Raw genomic sequence first — 22653 nt, forward strand, 5'->3', positions numbered from 1 at the left:
ACAGGGATGAAGGCGATTATCAGACACTCCCATCTGAGAAAGCACTGCCCCAATACCCATCTCAGAGGCATCCACCTCCACCACAAAAGGACGCTCTGGATCTGGGTGTCGCAGCACCTTGGCCGAAACAAATGCCCTTTTGAGACGGGCAAAAGCCGCTTTAGCCTCACAAGACCAGTGAGCAACATCCGCCCCTTTCTTAGTGAGTGCCACCAAGGGCGCCACTATAGACGAAAATCCCTCAGAGTCTGAGGTTCCCTTGGGAAGGAAGGAAATCTCAGTCTCCCTTTCAAGCCTACGCTCTCTCAGCCGTCTATCCACCCGGATGGATAACTGCATGAGCTGATCCAAGCTATCAGGCAAGGGATATTGTACCAGTTGGTCCTTTATCTGGTTAGAAAGACCTCTTCGGTACTGGTGTCTCAGGGCTGGGTCATTCCACTGGGTATCATGGGCCAACCTCCGAAACTCCGTACAGTAAACCTCAACTGGCCTTCGCCCTTGCTTAAGGATCGAAATCTGAGCCTCGGCTGAGGCCGTCTTGTCAGGGTCATCATACAACATGCCCAGTGCCGTAAAAAAAGCATCAACACTTTTAAGCGACGGACAGTCAGGCTGCAACCCATATGCCCAGACCTGTGGGTCTCCTTGTAGCAAGGAAATCACTATGCCCACCCGCTGAATCTCCGACCCAGAAGACTGAGGCCTAAGCCGGAAGTATAGCTTGCAGCTCTCCTTGAAACAAAAGAACTGCGAGCGATCTCCAGAAAAACGATCCGGGAGATTTACTTTCGGCTCCTTAACCCCTGCTGGTGCTGCTGCTGCGGGAGCTCCGCCAGCAGCCTGGGAGGTGTGCATTTTAATGGACAAATCATTAAATTGTCGAGTCAGGACCTGCACCTGATCGACCACCTGTTGCAACGTATTTTGAGGGGTATGCTCCATATTCCCACAAAATTTCAACAGGAGTATTAGGCTGCTGAATATGTTATGCACACCAGTGCCTGCAGGAAAGTACTGGTGTCAGAACTGTTATGCACTCCAGTGTCTGCAGGAATGTACTGGTGTTTGAACTGTTATGCAAAACAAATGGACTCACAGACAAACTGGGGAATATGACATAACGTACACAGAAGGTGATAGGGTAACAAAATACACACAAAGTGAACAGAGAAGCCCAGAGGCTAAGGAACTGGGTATCTCCCTTGTATTAGAACTGCTCAGATGGAAATAGCAAGATGTTGTGTTTTAATACGTAGAGAACCCAAAATGCTGTTGCTAAGGGCAACAGCAAAACCCTAAAGGGTTACCAACGGGTGTGGCAGTAAACTCCTTGGTCAGAGATGGAATGATAGACACAAGGAGAGACTCCACAATCCTGATTCTCACTTGCAGTGCACAGGTTTTAGCTTACTGCCACTAAACTGACCCCTGACACCTAGCACAGTGAGACAGGATTAGACAGGCAAGTCTTAGAATACAGCCGCAAACTTGCTAAGTTCACAGAGTAGTAACAGAACCCCAGCAAGCTAAACGACTGACTCCAGTCTTACTGCTAGGTCTGGATTGGCAGAGTGTAATACCAAATCCCCAGGCCTATTTGCAGTAAGCAACAAACAAATACAAAGCTACACAGTACTGGCTAACTTTCATGAACTGACTAACCAACAAAGATTCAGCAGCATCTGCTTACCCTGAAAAGAGGCCTTATAAAGCAGGTGCTGTCCACGCCCCACTCAGACCTCACAGACTGTGAGCACAAAAACCAGCACCGGATCCCCTGCCGTGCACAGAGCCTATAACCACTGCACAGCAAAAGACCCGAACCGGAGTATCAGCTGCGCTCAGGTTACTCCACTAGCACTTGTCTCCCGGTTGCCATGACGACGTGGCAGCACAGGGCAGGAGACCCTTACAATAACTTAGTGACCTAGAAAGAAAATGAGGTATGTATTATCTCGATGTGATGTCAGGGCGAGGAGCAATAAAGTGCATGTAGCGTGCAGGCTCCTTAAGTCCAAAATGACTATATGTACTGTGTGTGTGTGTATATATATATATATATATATATATATATATCATACCCTTCAAATGTACCTTTTTAGCAGGTACAGTACCTTTTTTCATGGACTGTACCGATTTTTGGCTCTCCGAACTTCCATTGAAATATAGGAAAAGGGGTGCGGCCATGCCCCCTTTTCAGATTTGTACCGATTTTTATGTGTAAAATGTTGGCGGGTATGATATATATATTATATATATATATATATATATATATATATATTGTACACTCAGAAAAACTCTTATGGCATGCTGCTGTAGATCTCAGGACCAGCTGCTTCTCCCATGGGCAATGGGCAGCTTTACGTGGCATTATCACGAGTTATTAGCTCCAAGCATCTTTTTGCGTTAATCCCTGAAGGAAAAGCTGCAAATATTGTTTATAAAGAAATTTTGTGATCAATGTGTACAATATAAAATATACATCAAAATATTTGATGGCACTACTGCCTTTGTAAAATGAGTTCCACTGAACAGTAAGAGACATCCACGTGAGCGAAGCCGCGGACAAACACTAGTAATTACTCATACTGTGCTAGGTGTTTTTCCAAATATTTTATTCATACAGAATACAGTTTAGGGGTCACTATTTAATAGAATCATTTTTTATCTGGCTATCTCACATTTCGGGTAGGTTACTGTACATGTGGCTGGAATGCACGTGTGTGACATGTACAGCCTGTCAGCTGCACCTAGCCCGCAGCAAAGAATGCCTGGGAATGTGTGTGATCAGGGTCTGAGAGAAGTATATCGGTTTCTGCTCAGATCTTACATAAGTGGTGAACTTTCCAACACGGACATATGTATAGAAATGAGAATGACAAAGGCATTGGGAAATAATAACAGGAAATGATGAACCTTAGCTGCAAAGTAAAACCAAACATCCATGCTGTGCACTTGCAGTCAGGCACGTTTCAGGGTAATGTGAAGCTGTAGTGCTTACCAGAAAGTGGGACATGCATAGTTCCCTGCAGACGTGGTGGATGCTATTACAGAGAGGATTTTAACAAATCTTGGCTTTGGGCTTGAATAGAATGTGGCTTATGATCAAATAAAGTCTGAGGTTTCAACTCGCATAGGAAAATGTGCATATTACATGAAGCCAAGTAACGCTTACTTGCTAGTAAACCTGTTGTTCTGCTAGTAGAACAGTCTATTCTTTTCTTTGGATAAAAGCGGTATTTTAGAATTGACAATAAGGGGTCGCCAAACTTAAAGCAGTGTGTTCCAAGGTCCCTTATACTACATGTCACAAGGAATACTCTGACATCAGCCAGATAAACTCTGGTGGAAGTGTAGAGAGAGAACGATCTAAATATGGATTATCAGCCCCAAATGGTAAATGCACTGTACTATAGAGTATATCTATATAGACAAGGGCTTATAGACTCAAAGTAGACCGGGCGGACTTATATATTCAAAGATAAAACTTAATTGTGAATTATTAAACTTGTTAGCAAAGGACCTCAGTAACAACTATTATATCCTCACAGCTACAGTGTCAGGATCCCACGATACTAACTACAACTGGTTTGTCGCCATACTACGTCTGTTTTGCATAGAATGGATGGCACATAGTATGAAGGTGCTACCAACCTAGCAGGACGAGGCCAATACAAACCTATACAACTGGAAAATGAAGCATTCCTTAAACAAAATGCTGGTATGTATTTTACCCCATACTAGGCAATCTGATATACTTTAGGGACCATAGTGGGCAACTTTGATAAGGCTGCACATTACATTAATCCCAGCAGTAAGTTAAATCAATACATTGATATCATCCTATCTGTAATACCATAGCAGCAGGCATTTTAAAAAAGCGTTTCAAGTAACCACAAACAAATATTACAATGACGCAGGAAGGAGGTGGAGGCCACAGGTGAAGGGTCAGAGGACTGTTCATTGCCCATTACAGCTCTAGGTGATTAATGCCTACTCTAGGCCATTACATCATGCCAGCCCTAACTCCTCTCCTCATCTCTCCCCAGTCACACCCTACTCTAACCTTGGGGATGCTTTTGCACCTGGCGAGTAGCTCCCTGCCTGCGCATCCTAGCTGCGCTGGCAGGTGGCTACCCGCCACATCCCGGGTCACAGCGACTGCGTGTGATGTCACTTAGCTGATGCGGCCTGCCCCCGCAATGGTCCAGACACGCCTGTGTTGTTCGGACTGTGCCCGGCCAACAGCTTTCTAACGCCGTTGGCACGCCTCCTCCCGCCCGTGACCACCAATACCTGTCAATTAGGCAGAGGCAATCACAGCCCAGAGATGCTTTTAGCATCTCACTGGGCTCCCGGGGTGAGCATGCGCTGTGCTGCGTGAGCGCACTCCACAAATGGATTCCGACTGCGATCGCTGCTGCTGCAGAGATCCAGTCTGAATGACCCCCTCTGATCCTTTCGGTCCACCCTCCTTAAGCATTGGGTCACTGAGTGCTACTGTTACTAGATGTGTCTCACTGTTGTATCATTGTCTCACTGTCTGTTTATACTATTTTATATCATATTGTTGGTTTATTCTATTGCAAATCCCCATCTATGGTGCTGTAGATACAGTACTTGGTGGTGCCATATAAATGAAAAGCTAATAATAGGTGGTGTCATATCTATTATTGCTTTATAAAATAGTAATTAGCAGTCACATCTGTGTATGAAATCCTTCCACTTCTCACCTGCGTATATGAAGTGCATGCAAATCGTCTATAGTATCCATAGTCGCAAGAGGTATCTTCCAGGCAAAAACTTGCTTTATGGCCTTCCGCTACTCTTCTATGTGAGCTTGCGTCAAGTAAATCGTAGTGACTGAACTCATCCATACTGTGATAGTGCCTGTTAATGGAGAAAAAACATAAAATACTTATTATTTACTAGACCAGGCTTTTCAGCTTTTTCTTTAACAATATGATGGTAAATGTTTACCAAGTACCCCCTTTAAGTTCTCTTGTGCTCTGCACCCCCTCTAAGGAGAATCAATTCATTTACATATTTACCTTGTATGTTACTGCTTGCATATTGAAATGTTTAACAATACCATTTACTTTTATCTGGATGTTTTGTAATTTAGTAATATATGTAGTGTTACTTTCAGTTATACTGTAGTTAACTTTGAATCTATCTGTGGAGCCCTTTGGTACCTGTAGGTACCATGGCATGCATATGGGTGTGTAAATGGCACACAGTGGGGAGCAGACAAAAGCAGCCTAAGAGAGTAGTGTATGTCAGAGGAGTCAGGAAGATTGGTAGGGCAGGTAGTGTATGTTCAGGAGGTGGAGAGGAATAATAGTGTATGTCCCAGGATATGGGTTGGTGAGGTGGTTAATGTATGTCCCAGGGGAGTAGTAGGGTGGGTTAGTCTATCACTGGGGTGCGGGGAGTTGAGTCACACCCTTTATGGTGAGCCTATGCACGCCTATGGTAAGTACCACAATTTGAGAAGACTTTAGTTTTGCCACTTATAAGAACCTCCTATTGTGCTTTATCAATAATTAGGGATTTTTTATGCCTCTCTACAGAAGAGCCAGATCTGGGGGTATAAATCGAGCACCACTTATATTTGTGCTAGTCCCAGGAATGTCACTGCATAGTATTTGTCAGTGATGTAATGGAGGTAATGTGAATGAGGGGGGACGGGGGACGGGGGGGGGGGGGGGTGTTCTTAAGCAATCCAGTGTTGCCTCTATCAAACTGGAACCATAAAACAAGATGTTGTGATGTATGCAAGTGCAACAGCCAGTGAGATTTTGTAGCCTCAAGAGTAAAGCTGCAAAATCAAGTAATGATGCTTTACATACAAAATACAAAAACTGCTGCTTTAAATCTCGAGGACACATCTTCTGAATCTTTATCTGCAACTTGCAGACTATTACATTTAGGCCAAGGTGCTTAAATGAGATAAACAAATAATAGAGATGCTCATGATTAATCGTGTTTTTTTGTTGTTGTTTGTTTTTTTACTATTAAATCACTACCACTTTCAATGGGAGCCATTTGTGCTGCTGAAAAGTGCACAGTTTACACAGCAGACAGTAATTGTTGTAATTTGCTTTGCAAAGTAAATGAAAAACAGAGCTACCGTATTCTCACCGAAAAATAGACATTTTGTTTGCAAATACCCACTCGCATTACATTACCATTAGCCGGGGGCGAATTGCAGAGCCGTTGCCGCCATTTATACTCCATTGCAATGGCAACTGGCCTCCTTCACACTTAATTGGATTGAGCCCTTTCTGTAGACATTGCAGGAAGGGACACTGGTTACCACGATGCAAGTGTATTCAACTGTGTTTGAATACACTTGTATAGTGGCAAGTAGTTTGCAGACTGTCCCTTGGACCAGCTGCCACCTCGCCAGGCAGTGAGAGATTCTAGAAAGGAGCCAGCAGCCAGCCAGTGCAATAAGCATTTACTCAGGATTGGCAAACACATTCTGGGCACTGTGATAAATGTGGCCGCTATGTTGTATTATTCTGTTAGAAATGGAGGCACTATGTGGTATTTTTTTGTGATAAATGGAAGCACCATGTAGCATTATTACAGTAGTGCTAGACACAACCACTGGCTGGTGCTAAACACCCACATAAAGTAAAAATACACCTCTGGGCTGGCACACCTTAATGAAATGTGCAATATGTTGTAAGACTAATTTATTAGCAAAGTCCAATTATAAATTACCCTACTCTCTATAAATTCTATAGTGTGAAAAGCAGAGCACACAGACATGGTAAACATGAAACCAAGATTTACATAAGCTTTATTGTATAGGTATTTGTCCAAGGTTCCTCCATTATCTGAAAGGGTGCTGTATTTGGTCTAATAAACAGAAAATTATTTTAGTACTGTAAGTCAGAAGCAGCTAGCTAGATACCATGCACATTTGTGTGATTATGCCACATACACCTGTCTGCAGCCTGGATGAGGACACTCTAACGTAGGCCAATCACAGTACAGGCGTGTCCACGCAATTACAAAACCCTACAGACCTACAGGACCCTGATCAGCCACCTGAGAAAAAGTGGCTCATCAGGGGCAGTCCTAAATAGCGGATGATAATGATACTAGTCACACTGGCATTATTGAACCGCTTGTGATTGCCTGTTTGTGAACACTGCGCTGACACTGATTGGTGCTGTCTTCATCACATGTTTCTGTGAGTGTGTTTATACACATAAATGTTGTTTTGCGTAGACAGAAAGATCTTGTTTCTCCTGTATTAGGGAAGTCTTTGTAGTTTAATTAGTGTCTAATAACAAATGCCTTTGTTAAATGGTGTACAACATAGGTGTAAGTGTGTGATATGTCCGTTACGTGTGCTGGCGTCAACCAGGTGCATGTGATACTGTTGCCATCTGGAATGCATCTCAGCTGCTGCTACAGGGAAATCTGCCTGAGCTTCTTTTGGTCACCACTGCCTATCCACATATCCGTGCCAGCACTTTGAACTATTGGATGTCACTCAGATTGCACCCATCAAAGGACTTCATACCGCCTACCACATAGAGAGCCAGGGCACATGGAGACTGCAGGAACAGAGACATCTCCCGGCACGCTGCTTAAATTCTAACTGTATATATTGTGTTTTCAATTTTTTGATCACTTTTTATATTAAATTATTATCCTCTCCAATACACCATTTAGATCCAAGATATAATTATTATACAATTATAATACTATACATTCTTTTGGTCCATATATTTATATTTTCCGCTCTTTTGATCATAGGCAGGCACTACCTGATTTTAAACAACTGCAATTAAATTTGTAATACTTCTAAATGTTTATCTATTATTTGTATCATTTTCTATAGTTGCACAGGATATAATGACCTTGGACAGTGCTGCTTCCTTCTCTCGTCAATACAAAACTAAAATGTATTACTATTAATTGTTTTACCATTAAAAAATCAATAACTGCTAACTTACCATGCTGGAAAAAAAAGAGTCAAGATATAAAAGAATCTGAGGGAATGTGGAAAGCAAATGTGGCTGGATGTACACTCAGTGGAAAAAGGTTTATGTAGCTGGAATTTTACATGGACATCATGAAATATTGAACATAGCAAAGAAGTGATCTCAAACCGGGAAGAATTAATTGTGCAGCCACTAGATTTGTGCTTGACTGAATAAAAGCAGATGCTGGGAGATCTGCATTTCCATCATTTCCTGCTCTAGAACTGTTATGATAGCAATATGAAAAACAGCATTTTTTTAAGGTTGAATGACAAAGCTTTGACAAAAGCAAACCCTTAAGGCGCAGTAAAATTGGATGGAAATTCTTCTCAAACAGCGATAAATTCCGAGCAGGTTTGGTATTGTTATATAAGAAGATTGATTTACTGAATTTGTATGTTTTTATGCTCTGTTGTCAGCTTATGCTTATTAATGCTGCTGTTCTCTGGTTTATCGGAAATACTAGACATAAAGAATAAAAATGTACTGTTACCTAGGCCAAATAATAAGACATAATACATATATAAGAATTTCATAGTTTTGTCATTGTTTATACACTATCACAGTACACTGTTTTATTTGACATTAAAGTGGTTTGTATAAATATATTCTTTTGTGTATTCAGGGTTGGACTAGCCTACAGGGGTACAGGGGAAAGCCCTGGTGGGCCCCACTAACTGAGGGCCCACCTCCTCCTCTAAGGATCAGGTTCCAGACTGCGCACTTGAATCACACATTCTACATGTTACCTTATACTGCATGGGTCTATGATGTATTGTCTACAGTGCATTGCTGTTATTAATCTAGTACAGTGCATGGGCTATCAGTATTTACTATATATATTTCATCAAGGAGTCCAGACCATGCACTCTCTAATGGTTAACCAAACCTCATCACTGTACATTTCAGTATATTGGATCTGATTTTGGACCAATTTACCACAGAAAATGCTTCGGGGCACTCACTCTGGTAAGTGACCATCCCGGCAATTACTTCTTCTGGGGTTCACACCAGGTGCACAACTGCTCATGTGCAGCCATCAAGCCACACATGTGCAACGCATAATAGTTAGGTAGTGGTCCAGCCAGGGAAAATCATACGGCATTAGCTAAAGGGAACAAGCTCTTAAAAGCTAAGCTAAGCTTTTTGGGTCTTGTTAAATACCCCTATAACCCGATCACCATAGAAAACTTTGAGGATGGCAGCTGCGAGCACTGTTTCATGCATAGCATATTTCCTTCTTTATACTGTAAATTTACTAAATATGGCTGTTATTTAATTGTGACTTAGGGGGACATGTACTAAGAAGTGATAAAAGTGGAGAAGTGAGCCAGTGGAGAAGTTGCCCATGGCACCAATCAGCACTGACATAACATTTATAATTTGCATAATATAAACATATATATATTTCCGTCTTTATACTGTAAATTTGCTAAATATGGCTGTTATTTAATTGTGATTTAGGGGGACATGTACTAAGAAGTGATAAAAGTGGAGAAGTGAGCCAGTGGAGAAGTTGCCCATCAGCACTGACATAACATTTATAATTTGCATAATATAAACATATACAGAGCAGCTGATTGGTTGCCATGGGCAGCTTCTCCACTGGCTCACTTCTCCACTTTTATCACTGCTTAGTACATGTCCCCCTTAACGTTTTGCAGTTTGTCTCTCATTGCCGATAGCAACTCCTACCTGTAGCAGGCTGCACTCTGCTACCTTCCTTGTTTGTAGTAATAGCTTTTAGCGCATGCTGGGGCTAATGTAATATCCTGTAAGGTGCACGCTCTATGAAAATTCCAGGAGAGTCTGTATTTTTAAAACAGCAATTATTTAAAAAGCAAAACCAACCTGGTTTTCCCTTTTAAATGACTGCTGTTTTAAAAACAGAAGCAGACTCGCCAGAATTTTTACAAAGCATGCAGCTCGCATACTCTTACATAAGCCCCACTGTGTCTGTTGACAGCACATAGGGTGTCATTCAGACCCTGCCGCTAATGCGGCTCACAACGCAGTTTGCTGATTTCTGTAAACTGCGCAAGCGCATCGGCCGCATTGTGGGTGCATGGACTTACACATTGCAGTCGCATCCCTGATGGATGTGACCTCAATTTGTTTTACAGTGGCAGGTGTCGCAGGGGCGGAGTTACGGCATTGTGGGGACAGCACTGAAAAAAATGGGGGCGGGTAGTTGGCGTTTTTGGGGCGGCTGCGTGATGTCACATGCAGCCACACCGATAAAAAAAATTGCACTGCCAGGGGTCAACCTTAGTTCCGATGCGTCTGCAATTAGATTACGGATGCATCGGGAGGTAGCCTTACACATGCTGGGCAGCGATCTGCGTTCATCTCTGAATAATCCCCTAGTCACTGAATGCACCTGGATGCAGTGCCGGCCCTAACCAATATGATGCCCTGGGCAAGATTTTGGCTGTTGCCCCCTAGCACCGCCGCTAGTTCTGCAGGAGATGCCTGGCAGCAGTCAGCTGGCAGCTCTGCTAACATCGGGCGCCTTTTGTTTATGAAAATGCATCTTATTTGCATTACTATGTGGCTAGGATGCACAAGCAGCTTCTGCTGATTAAAATGATATGCTGCATGCCTATATTCTGTGTGCGACTGCGGCTGTATCTGCATACGAAAGGGCTACATTGCAGTGATTTCCAGGAATACACTGCAACATAGCATTTCGTATGCAGATACAGCCGCAGTCACACACAGAATATAGGCATGCCGCATATCATTTTAATCAGCAGAAGCTGCTGGTGCCCCTAAGCATACCAAATGCCCTAGGCATTTGCCTAGTTTGCCTATACCTAAGGCCGGCTCTGCCTGGATGTACAGTGATAGCTATCACATTTGATTATATTGATATATTGGTTCGAACATACTATGAATAGCATCAATAAGAGATGATACTTAGGAGGCCATTTCTATAATTGTACATAAATAGACCCCATAGATATTGTTACAGTTTAATTAAAGAACTAGTTGTATGGGGGAAACAGAAACTTTGCACCTGATGGGACTCACACTGCTGAACTATATATATATATATAGTTATGTAATACCAATGGTCCTGTAAAGTATGCCATTTATCCTGTAATATCCCTTTCTGCTTATGGTTTCAAGCTTGCAAGTACATTTTTATTTAGTACAGAAGACCATTCTTGTATCTAATGTCTCATTTGGGCTGGCTCTTGCCTCTCTGTGGAGGTGAATTTCTGCAGCTGCCTACTACATGGAACCCAGGAGGAGACCTACAGTACTACAAAGTTAGTTGTTACAACGTCTGCAGATTCTCGTTGCCTAGCATCTTCCCACCGGTCCCAGATTAGTAAACTCTCAGTGTTCTGAGCCACATAACCAATTCACGTTGGTATACTGCAAAATAAATCCTTCTCATCTTCATCATTGTGTGACCACTCATGTCTAGACCATATCTCCCAGTCACAAGAAATGTGCAGGCATAGGGATCAGAGAAGCCCAAGGTTACTGTGGTAGAAGCAGACTAAAAAATATCCAGCATGTTGCATAAAGGTAACAGTGCCAAAATAATATCCTAAAAATATAGTTAAAAGATGAACTTACTGATGGCAGCTATGCCATTCCCAGGAATAGCGGGGTCTGCTTGGCATGAAGTCAGCCGTGCCTTGATTCTTCACTCTCTGGGGAAACCGGAGAAGCACCCTCTGGTCATAGTCTTTGACATCGGAGCGGTAGGCGGAGCTGCATCATTGCAAACACAAAAAGTACTGAGTAAATAAACTAAAAACATGTCTCTAAACATGAAATGAGATGTACGATAATACACTGTAAGATGTAGGATACACAAAACAGAGTAAGGTGGTGTCAGTGAGTGGAAAAAAGTGTTAAAACACTTACTACAGAGGACTCATTTTTTAACATTATAAAAATACATGAATCAATATGAATCATATAATCGCATTGGTAAGAAAACCGTTACCAATAAGAGAAAATGTCAGATGACTAATTTGTGCCTAATCTGACTAATACAGTTTGTAATAGGTCCTTACTATTCCACAGCAATCACCCACAAAAATCAGGAAATCCACTAATGTCCTGCCAAAAGACAATGCATGGTACTGGACAACATAGTAAATGATGTCATATTGCTCATAGTCTAAAAATTTTAACTATTAACCACAATTTCTTGCCAGCATGGCACTGGACAACATAGTAAATTATGTCATATTGCACATAGTCGCAAAGTTGAACTATTAACCACAATTTCTTGCCAGTTCTGTTTGCATTGGTGTATGATGCTAGACTATAGATATAGGTGGAAATCAACTACAGTAATATTTTATTTCCACTCATTTTAAATAGATCATAATCACCATACTACATTTGAAAGTTGTGTCTTTATTTTTTGAAATTTTTAGATAAAGAACAGGGGGACAGGAGCCCTAAGCATGTCTGTCCAGTATACGGTAATCACGGTTGTGGAAAAAGTGCCACTCCAAAGGTCCCAATCATGTTGTCACAACTGAGGGCTGGTGACCGTGACTGGGAGCCTCAGTTGTAGGGGCTGACGGATACTTGAATTTAGGAGGAGCTATGTGGCTCCTGGACATGCGTAAAGACAGCAGCAATGAATGCCCGAGGGCGTGACCACGACAACTGGAAATGCCTTAAGTGCTTTTATTAAATAAAAAGTCAAATAACGTGCAAAAGAATAATAGAAAGTCACAAGTGATAATTAGGTGCACAATTGGTAAGGACCAGTAACCTGGAATATGGAGGAAAGTTCTGTAAACAATAAATGAAGCTGGGGTTCGCTGGAAGATGAGAAATGAAGCTGGGGTTCGTAGGTAAATGAGGAATGAAGCTGGAGTGGTAATTGAGAAACGGATGATGGTTACTGAAAAGCCAGAGTTCAAACACATGAATCAGAGTAGACTTGTAAAGGGTTAATCTCTGGAAAGTCGGGTTACACTGCAGAGTGTAATCACCAGGGAGTCAGGCTGAACTGCAGAATGGAATTGCAGGAGAAAGTCTGTAGTGAAGCTTGCAGGCTGGAATCACTGATGACAATGAAAGCACTGACGATTTCCTGGTTCAGGCTCAATCCCTTTATACCCTTAGGTATGCAGGGATTGGATGAGCAATTAGGCAGACTTCAGCGGAGCTATGGATTGGAGAACAGGATCATGTGGCTAGAACTAAGATGGCTGCGCCCATACCGGCCAGTGGAGGGAAACCCTGTTTGTAACACCACATGGAGATTCCTCTGTAATGGCGGCGGTGAACACAGAGAACGCCGACTTGCGTCTCAAACCTCCAGCATGGACGGCCGCGGCCGCAGTAGGTGAAGAGTGCCACATACCCTGTAATGCATTGAGAATACGGAGACGATGCCCGAGGCCCCGCCGGCAGGCGACGCCACGCCAGTCGCCCGGGCATTGGAAGGACAACATCCACGGATCAGCAGAGATGAGACATGACATATGAATGCTAGCAACACCGCTGGGAACCGGGCCTAGGACGTGCATCCAGAAGGGAAAATGGTGTCTCAGTACCCGGATCGTGACAGTACCCCCCCTTTAGGAGTGGCCCCAGGACACTTCTTAAGTTTACCTGGCCATCTGGAATGGAACTTCTGGATGAAGACTTGTGCCAACTTGGAAGTGGGAGATCCATGACAGAATCCATCAAGGGATGAGCCCGCGGACGATGAGGAACAGACAAAGAAACCAGTTGCCTAGTGGGTGACTGGCGGGATACTTTGTGCTGGGCACATTTTGGGCAGGAGGCCACAAATTCAGCAATGTCCTTTTTTAGGGTCGGCCACCAATTTGACCTGGAAACTAATTTTAAGGTCTTGCGTATGCCCGCGTGTCCGGTAGAGATGAGCGGGTTCGGTTTCTCTGAATCCGAACCCGCCAGAACTTCATGTTTTTTTTCACGGGTCCGAGCGACTCGGATCTTCCCGCCTTGCTCGGTTAACCCGAGCGCGCCCGAACGTCATCATGACGCTGTCGGATTCTCGCGAGGCTCGGATTCTATCGCGAGACTCGGATTCTATATAAGGAGCCGCGCGTCGCCGCCATTTTCACACGTGCATTGAGATTGATAGGGAGAGGACGTGGCTGGCGTCCTCTCCGTTTAGAATTAGAATAGATTAGAGAGACACTTGATTTACTAATTTTGGGGAGCATTAGGAGTACTCAGTAGTGTACAGTGCAGAGTTTTGCTGATAGTGACCAGTGACCACCACTTTTATTTATAATCCGTTCTCTGCCTGAAAAAAGCGATACACAGCACACAGTGACTCAGTCACATACCATATCTGTGTGCACTGCTCAGGCTCAGGCCAGTGTGCTGCATCATCTATATATATTATATATCTGTCTGACTGCTCAGCTCACACAGCTTATAATTGTGGGGGAGACTGGGGAGCACTACTGCAGTGCCAGTTATAGGTTATAGCAGGAGCCAGGAGTACATAATATTATATTAAAATTAAACAGTGCACACTTTTGCTGCAGGAGTGCCACTGCCAGTGTGACTAGTGACCAGTGACCTGACCACCAGTATATAATATTAGTAGTATACTATCTCTTTATCAACCAGTCTATATTAGCAGCAGACACAGTACAGTGCGGTAGTTCACGGCTGTGGCTACCTCTGTGTCGGCACTCGGCAGCCCGTCCATAATTGTATATACCAGTGACCTAACCGTGGTTTTTTTTTCTTTCTTTATACATACATACTGGTTACGAGTATACTATCTCTTTATCAACCAGTCTATATATTAGCAGCAGACACAGTACAGTGCGGTAGTTCACGGCTGTGGCTACCTCTGTGTCGGCACTCGGCAGCCCGTCCATAATTGTATATACCAGTGACCTAACCGTGGTTTTTTTTTCTTTCTTTATACATACATACTAGTTACGAGTATACTATCTCTTTATCAACCAGTCTATATATTAGCAGCAGACACAGTACAGTGCGGTAGTTCACGGCTGTGGCTACCTCTGTGTCGGCACTCGGCAGCCCGTCCATAATTGTATATACCAGTGACCTAACCGTGGTTTTTTTTTCTTTCTTTATACATACATACTAGTTACGAGTATACTATCTCTTTATCAACCAGTCTATATATTAGCAGCAGACACAGTACAGTGCGGTAGTTCACGGCTGTGGCTACCTCTGTGTCGGCACTCGGCAGCCCGTCCATAATTGTATATACCACCTAACCGTGGTTTTTTTTTCTTTCTTTATACATACATACTAGTTACGAGTATACTATCTCTTTATCAACCAGTCTATATATTAGCAGCAGACACAGTACAGTGCGGTAGTTCACGGCTGTGGCTACCTCTGTGTCGGCACTCGGCAGCCCGTCCGTTTGGGGAGGGTTTTTTGGAAGGGCCATCCTGCGTGACACTGCAGTGCCACTCCTAGATGGGCCCGGTGTTTGTGTCGGCCACTAGGGTCGCTAATCTTACTCACACAGCTACCTCATTGCGCCTCTTTTTTTCTTTGCGTCATGTGCTGTTTGGGGAGGGTTTTTTGGAAGGGACATCCTGCGTGACACTGCAGTGCCACTCCTAGATGGGCCCGGTGTTTGTGTCGGCCACTAGGGTCGCTTATCTTACTCACACAGCGACCTCGGTGCAAATTTTAGGACTAAAAATAATATTGTGAGGTGTGAGGTATTCAGAATAGACTGAAAATGAGTGTAAATTATGGTTTTTGAGGTTAATAATACTTTGGGATCAAAATGACCCCCAAATTCTATGATTTAAGCTGTTTTTTAGTGTTTTTGGAAAAAAACACCCGAATCCAAAACACACCCGAATCCGACAAAAAAAAATCGGTGAGGTTTTGCCAAAACGCGTTCGAACCCAAAACACGGCCGCGGAACCGAACCCAAAACCAAAACACAAAACCCGAAAAATTTCAGGCGCTCATCTCTAGTGTCCGGCAAAGCGAGAGGAATGTGCCCAATGCAAGAGCTTCCTCCTGAAAGCCGGCTTCACTAAATTTTTCCCTGGCAGGGGCATAGAGTCCATCCTCACTGCGGAGAACGCTACTGGATCAACAATATAATGCTTGTGAGTAGACTCAGACTCATTTTCTTGCTCCCAGGAGCGGGAAAGGGCATCAGCCTTGTGATTCGGTGACCCTGGACAAAACTGTAGTTTGAAGTCTTGGCACGGAGGAGACGGGTCATCAGAAGACTTGTAGGAGGATATGCAAACTGGAAGCTCTTTTTGGAGACAAGTCTCTGAGCAGGAAGGACCCCATGCCAGGATACGGGTCGACTTCCAATCAACTTGAGGATTATGCAGACGTAGCCATGGGAGGCCTAGGACCACAGGATGGGTGGCCCTGGGGATAACCTGGAAAGAAATCAACTCTGTATGCTGGTCCCCTACCTTCAGACGGATAGGTAGGGTCCTGGAGGTAATCATCGCATCAGGAATCCTACTGCCGTCCACGGCAGTTAGAGATATAGGAGATGACAGTCTCTCAGTGGGTAGAGACCACTGCTTAACGAACCTCTCTGTAATAAAGTTTCCGGCTGCTCCAGAATCCAATAAGGCAGTGAGATTCTTTGTACGCTGAGCCACCTGCAGAGAAACTGAGAGATTGAAGTTACTTGGAAATGGAGAGAAATTCGTCACTCCTAGCTGGTCTTTCCCGTGGTGGGCTAGGACTTGGGGTTGTCCCAGACGCTTGGGACAGGACTTAATAACGTGAGAAGATTCGGCACAATACAAACAGAGACGCTCAGCAAGACGTCTACTACGCTCTGCCGGAGATAAACGAGAGCGACCTATCTGTATAGGTTCCTCCCTAGACGGAGATGGCTGACGAAGAATGGGAACAGTAGGAATCTTGGGAAATGTGGTTCTTCCTCGTTCAACTGCCCTTTCACGGAACCGTAAATCGACCTTAGTGCAGAGGGAAATGAGCTTGTTTAATGTTAAAGGCAAGTCTCTAGCAGCGAGCTCATCTTTGATACGCTCGGATAGCCCTCCCCAGAAGGCTGCATAAAGAGCATCATCATTCCAGGAGACTTCAGATGCCAAGGTCTGGAATTGCACCAAATACAGACCGACAGTTCGCGTCCCCTGACGCAGCCAAAGGATCTCTGAAGAAGCTGACGTCACTCGACCTGGTTCATCAAAGATTCGCCTGAAACTTGCCACGAAGTCAGAGTAGGATGACAGCAAAGCGTCCGATCTTTCCCATAGGGGTGATGCCCAGTCAAGAGCAGGACCACTGAGTAGAGAAATGAGGTATGCCACCTTAATGCGGTCTGTAGGGAAACTGCTGGGTTGCAATTCGAAGTGGATCTCGCACTGGTTTAGGAAACCACTGCAGGCTTTAGGGGATCCATCATATTTAGCAGGAGACGGTAAGTGAAGGTAAGGAGCAGGAACGGGTATGGTGGGTGGGGACACCACCGGAAGCGCTGTAGTCGGCACACTGGACGCCCCTAATCCACGGAGAGCCGCTTGAATTTCATCCAGCCGGGAGGAGAGGTCCTGGAGACAGCGAACAACATGGCCTTGAGCAGCCTCCTGACGTTCAAGGCGGATTGCCAGTTCTTGTATCAGCCTATTCGCTTGGGCCTGATCTCCGGCTGGATCCATTTGGTCAGTGCTTACTGGCACAACTGAGGGCTGGTGACCGTGACTGGGAGCCTCAGTTGTAGGGGCTGATGGATACTTGAATTTAGGAGGAGCTATGTGGCTCCTGGACAGCAGCAATGAATGCCTGAGGGCGTGACCACGACAACTGGAAATGCCTTAAGTGCTTTTATTAAATAAAAAGTCAAATAACGTGCAAAAGAATAATAGAAAGTCACAAGTGATAATTAGGTGCACAATTGGTAAAGACCAGTAACCTGGAATATGGAGGAAAGTTCTGTAAACAATAAATGAAGCTGGGGTTCGCTGGAAGATAAGAAATGAAGCTGGGGTTCGTAGGTAAATGAGGAATGAAGCTGGAGTGCGATGGTAATTGAGAAACAGATGATGGTTACTGAAAAGCCAGAGTTCAAACACAGGAATCAGAGTAGACTTGTAAAGGGTTAATCTCTGGAAAGTCGGGTTACACTGCAGAGTGTAATCACCAGGGAGTCAGGCTGAACTGCAGAATGGAATTGCAGGAGAAAGTCTGTAGTGAAGCTTGCAGGCTGGAATCACTGATGACAATGAAAGCACTGACGATTTCCTGGTTCAGGCTCAATCCCTTTATACCCTTAGGTATGCAGGGATTGGATGAGCAATTAGGCAGACTTCAGCGGAGCTATGGATTGGAGAACAGGATCATGTGACTAGAACTAAGATGGCTACGCCCATACCGGCCAGTGGAGGGAAACCCTGTTTGTAACACCACATGGAGATTCCTCTGTAATGGCGGCGGTGAACACAGAGAACGCGGACTTGCGTCTCAAACCTCCAGCATGGACGGCCGCGGCCGCAGTAGGTGAAGAGTGCCACATACCCTGTAATGCATTGAGAATACGGAGACGATGCCCGAGGCCCCGCCGGCAGGCGACGCCACGCCAGTCGCCCGGGCATTGAAAGGACAACATCCACGGATCAGCAGAGATGAGACATGACATATGAATGCTAGCAACACCGCTGGGAACCGGGCCTAGGACGTGCATCCAGAAGGGAAAATGGTGTCTCAGTACCCGGATCGTGACACATGTTCATTTGCCCCCAAGGAGGGTGTGTGAGGGGAGGGGGGAAGCGACGAGTGAAACAAAAGTTGCCATTTGTGAGCGCAGGGCTGTGGCGAGGTTTCACATACTTATGTACAGCCTCCTTTCACTGCTGCTTACGTGTCAACCTTGGTCACACCATGTCACTCTTACAGTGAAAATAGATTATTAATAGAATTTCCAGTTTATGTGCTACATTTTACAACTCTATTGAAATGAATGGGAAAGGTTCTGTGCATGTATACAAGTTTTTCACCCCCTCCCCCTTAGAAGTCAAGTGTGAGGAATCATTGATTTTATTTTTTATTTCTTAAATCAGACTTTCACAGATTCGCTGTTATATACTTGCAAAAATTAATGAGCCAGTGATTTTGCAATATTTATTGAAGAAAAAAAAACAACTATGAAGATTTCCTTTTAATAGAGTCAATGATTTGAAATGCACCCCCCTAAGTCACAAATAAAATAGTGACTTAAATCATTTTTATAAACATCAGTCTTTAGTTTGAAGATAGGGAGAATAGTATCACATATATTAGGGATTTAACACTAAGCTTTGTCAAGCATCTAAATGACTGTCTTAGAGATTTTTACCCTGAAGTAATCATCCTGTGGCTCTTCAAGTATTGTGATTATACAGTATGTGACTCAGCATGACCCACCAGATTCAACTGTGGAAGTCACACAGTGCTGGCACAATACACATAACACTACCTCTGCTACATAGATCTGCCTACCACCATCCAGTTCCCCTTTACACAATCTATGGACCCTGGCTGAATAGATCCTTCATCTAAGGTCCCTGGCTCCCGTACAACATTACTATAACAACCAGTGCTCATGACTGGGGACATACTGTATACAATAAGTATACATTTATATTAGTGTAAGATACAGTACCATTTATTTTCCCCTCCTTTTCCATCCCTAAGTTGATCATTGGTCTTGGGAAAACCCAATTCCTCACATACTGTGGTGAAAACCTTATTATGCAAATACCAAGTTCTGAGAGAATGAAAAGAACCACAAACTTGAAACGAGTAAGATGTGAGATATTGCCAGGTTTAACAGTTAATAAATCAAACTTGGGCAACTTGTGTGTCAGGGGCTGGCAGGGCACAATGCTTTAGTTCCGCAACAATTGCAGAGCCAGTGGTTGCATGCCTTTGGAAAAGAAATAAACTATTGATCTCAGGATAATTATGTATTGTGCAGGAATTTGTACTGTGCGTTGCATGATGTAAAAGTTTTCATGGTAGTTATTTTGTGTAGCTGATTAACCCAAAGCAGATATAACATTAATATTATATATTAGTAAAATTGTATTTCACTTAAATGGGAATAAATTACAATGTATAATTTATTCTGCAAATTAAGGCCTGATTCAGCTTCAGTTACAAAATTGCAAATCAGATGATTATAGGCAGACTACGCATAAGCTGCAAACGCATTGCGCATGTGCGAAGGCTAAATTGTGATAGTAATTTGATTGAAAAGAAGTGACCGTTCGTGGGTGTTAACGTGGTTGTGGGGAGTGGTTGGAAAAACGCAGGTGGATCATAGCTGTTTTTCAGGGTGTGTATCTGACGTGAGTTGCAATGGATTGTGTCTAAAAACATGGCGCCGGTGCGACTACATTCTCATTATTCTAAGTAACCCTGGGTTTACAGCAATTGTCGAAGGTACAAATTCACAGCTGTTATCAGGGTCGTTTCTACAAAGGAGGGGGCCCGAGTGCACCTCCGGGTGGGCCCACTCCTCTGAAAGGCGCTGTAGACATAGGCATTGTGCCGGAGTCTACTGCGCATATGCAGGTCTCCGGAAACATGGCGCCTGCCATAATCCAGTGACCAATTTGGCTACCGTGCATGCGCAGTGGCCATTTTGGCGGCGATTTCCACAGCGATCGCTGCGCTCGCCACTGGACTCCGGTAAGGTAAGTATTTAAATGGGTGCCGTGTGTGCGGTGTGGGCCCCCCTGGATCCAGGGGCCCGTGTGCACCGCATACATTGCACCCATTATATAAACGCCAATGGCGGTTATGCATTTGCCTACATATCTATATCAGACCCTTAAACTGGTCTTACAAACACTGGTCTAAGGGGTTTATACAGTACAGATTGCAAATTCTTCTAAAAAGCAGAATTTGCAATCCGTTCTTTCACAAGCTGGGGGTTGCCCATCGCAGGGCAAGGCCACCCAGCATGCTACCCGCCGCCCAACAACTGCGACCATGCTCTAATTGGGATCACGCCGCAATTAGTGCACCATCGCAGAAACTAGGGAAGCCTCCTGCCAGTGACCCGACCGCATTAATGCGCATACATGAGCAGGACGGGACCTGCGTGGACGCACTGCCCACCGATCTCAGAAATTGCGGTCGCATCGCGATGCGACGTGAATAAGGCCCTATATCCAGTCTTGGGTTTAATTTTTCCAATCCCATTATCAGTGGTTTTCTTAAATATATAAATCCAGGCAGGAACCACAGGAGTCTTGCTTAGTACTGTACCCCTAAATGCCATTTTAGCTGCCATCGGCTAATTCCAAGTACATCAGCGTGTACTTCAGTGCTGCTGAGGCAATGGTGCAGGAGTGTTTTTCACTGCCAGTAATTGAAGAGACTGCTCTCAGATAAGCCTGTTTGCTCTGACTACACTTTGGTCTCATTCCTTATAAGTTCACAGTTATTTAAAATTTGTTTAACCCCAATTATGGGCCTAATCTGATCGCAGCAGCAAATTTGTTAGCAAATGAGCAAAATCATGGGGGTAATTCAGACCTAATTGCTTGCTTGCGTTTTTTACAGTGCTGCGATCAGGTCAGAACTGCGCATGCGTATGCACCACAATGCGCAGGCTCAGCGATGGGTTTGTGCGAAGAATCCATTCACACGTGCGATCTCAAGGAGATTTACAGGAAGAAGCCGTTTGTGGATGGTAACTGACTGTTTTCTGGGAATGGTTGGAAAAACGCAGGTGTGTCCATGCGTTTGCAGGGAGGGTTCCTGACGTCAATTCCGGTGAAGTGTTCACAGCGGCTGAGTAAGTCCTGGGCTACACAGAGACTGCACAAGATCTGTTTGTACAGCTCTGCTACACATGCATTCGCACACTTGCAAAGCGAAAATACACTCCCCTATGGGTGACGACTATCTGTTTGCAGCAGTGAAAAAAAAACCCTAGCGTGCGATCAGGTCTGAATTACCCCCCATGTGCACTGCAGGGGGGCAGATATAACATGTGCAGAGAGAGTTAGATTTCTTTATGGAGCAGAATGGCATGACAACATGATGTAGTAACATAACGCAGTGAGTACAGTAACAGCATTACATGGGAATCACTGTGATGGCATGATGTGGGCAATAGTAAAAAAGAGGGTGTAAGATAGCTGCAGTTTGAGTACAACCTACTTGTGTAACGTTGCAGCTCCTGCTGGTCAAGGTAAAGAAGTAAGTAAAGACAGTGAACTGGATGTTGGCTCAAGGCTGCGCAGTTACAACTTAGAAATATCCTGTTTTTTTAATAAAGATAACAGAACAACACCAGTTATCATGTTGCGTAACGGGGTGTAATTACAAGATTTTTTGCTTTTCCTATCTGAATAAGTTCCCAGTAACCTTGGTTTCTTAGAATCTTTCCTTAATTTCCGTGCTCTAGAACAGTGGTTCCCAACCTACTACCCCTGGGTACACCTAGCAGGGACATGCGGTGAGGTAAATGGCCGAGGAGGCACTGGATAGCACCAGAGCCAGATTTACACACAATTTATGAGCCCAAAGGTGCATGTGGGCATTATACACAGGTGCAGCAGTATATATTCTTTGTATTTTCCATATACTTTATGCAGTCAAAACTCTGGTCCAAACATTAATATGACAGGAAATGCTCTGCCTCACCTGCCTCACCCCACTGCACGTCACTGGTACCTAG

At 44.1% G+C, this 22653-nt stretch overlaps 1 protein-coding gene across 3 annotated transcripts in view; it reads right to left on the minus strand.

Annotated features, from left to right (window-relative positions):
* The window catches only part of LOX (lysyl oxidase), a 93894-nt gene that overhangs the window by 32838 nt on the left and 38403 nt on the right, over positions 1–22653 (minus strand). For all 3 annotated transcript variants that reach the window (XM_063964206.1, XM_063964207.1, XM_063964208.1), the window contains exons 3-4: positions 11601–11738; positions 4737–4893 (exon numbers count right to left, since the gene is read on the minus strand). In XM_063964206.1, the coding sequence (XP_063820276.1) occupies positions 4737–4893; positions 11601–11738 (295 nt within the window). The remainder of the gene's footprint in view (positions 1–4736; positions 4894–11600; positions 11739–22653) is intronic.

The sequence above is a fragment of the Pseudophryne corroboree genome, chromosome 1 (assembly GCF_028390025.1).
Source record: "Pseudophryne corroboree isolate aPseCor3 chromosome 1, aPseCor3.hap2, whole genome shotgun sequence".
Classification (NCBI taxonomy): Eukaryota; Metazoa; Chordata; class Amphibia; order Anura; family Myobatrachidae; genus Pseudophryne; species Pseudophryne corroboree.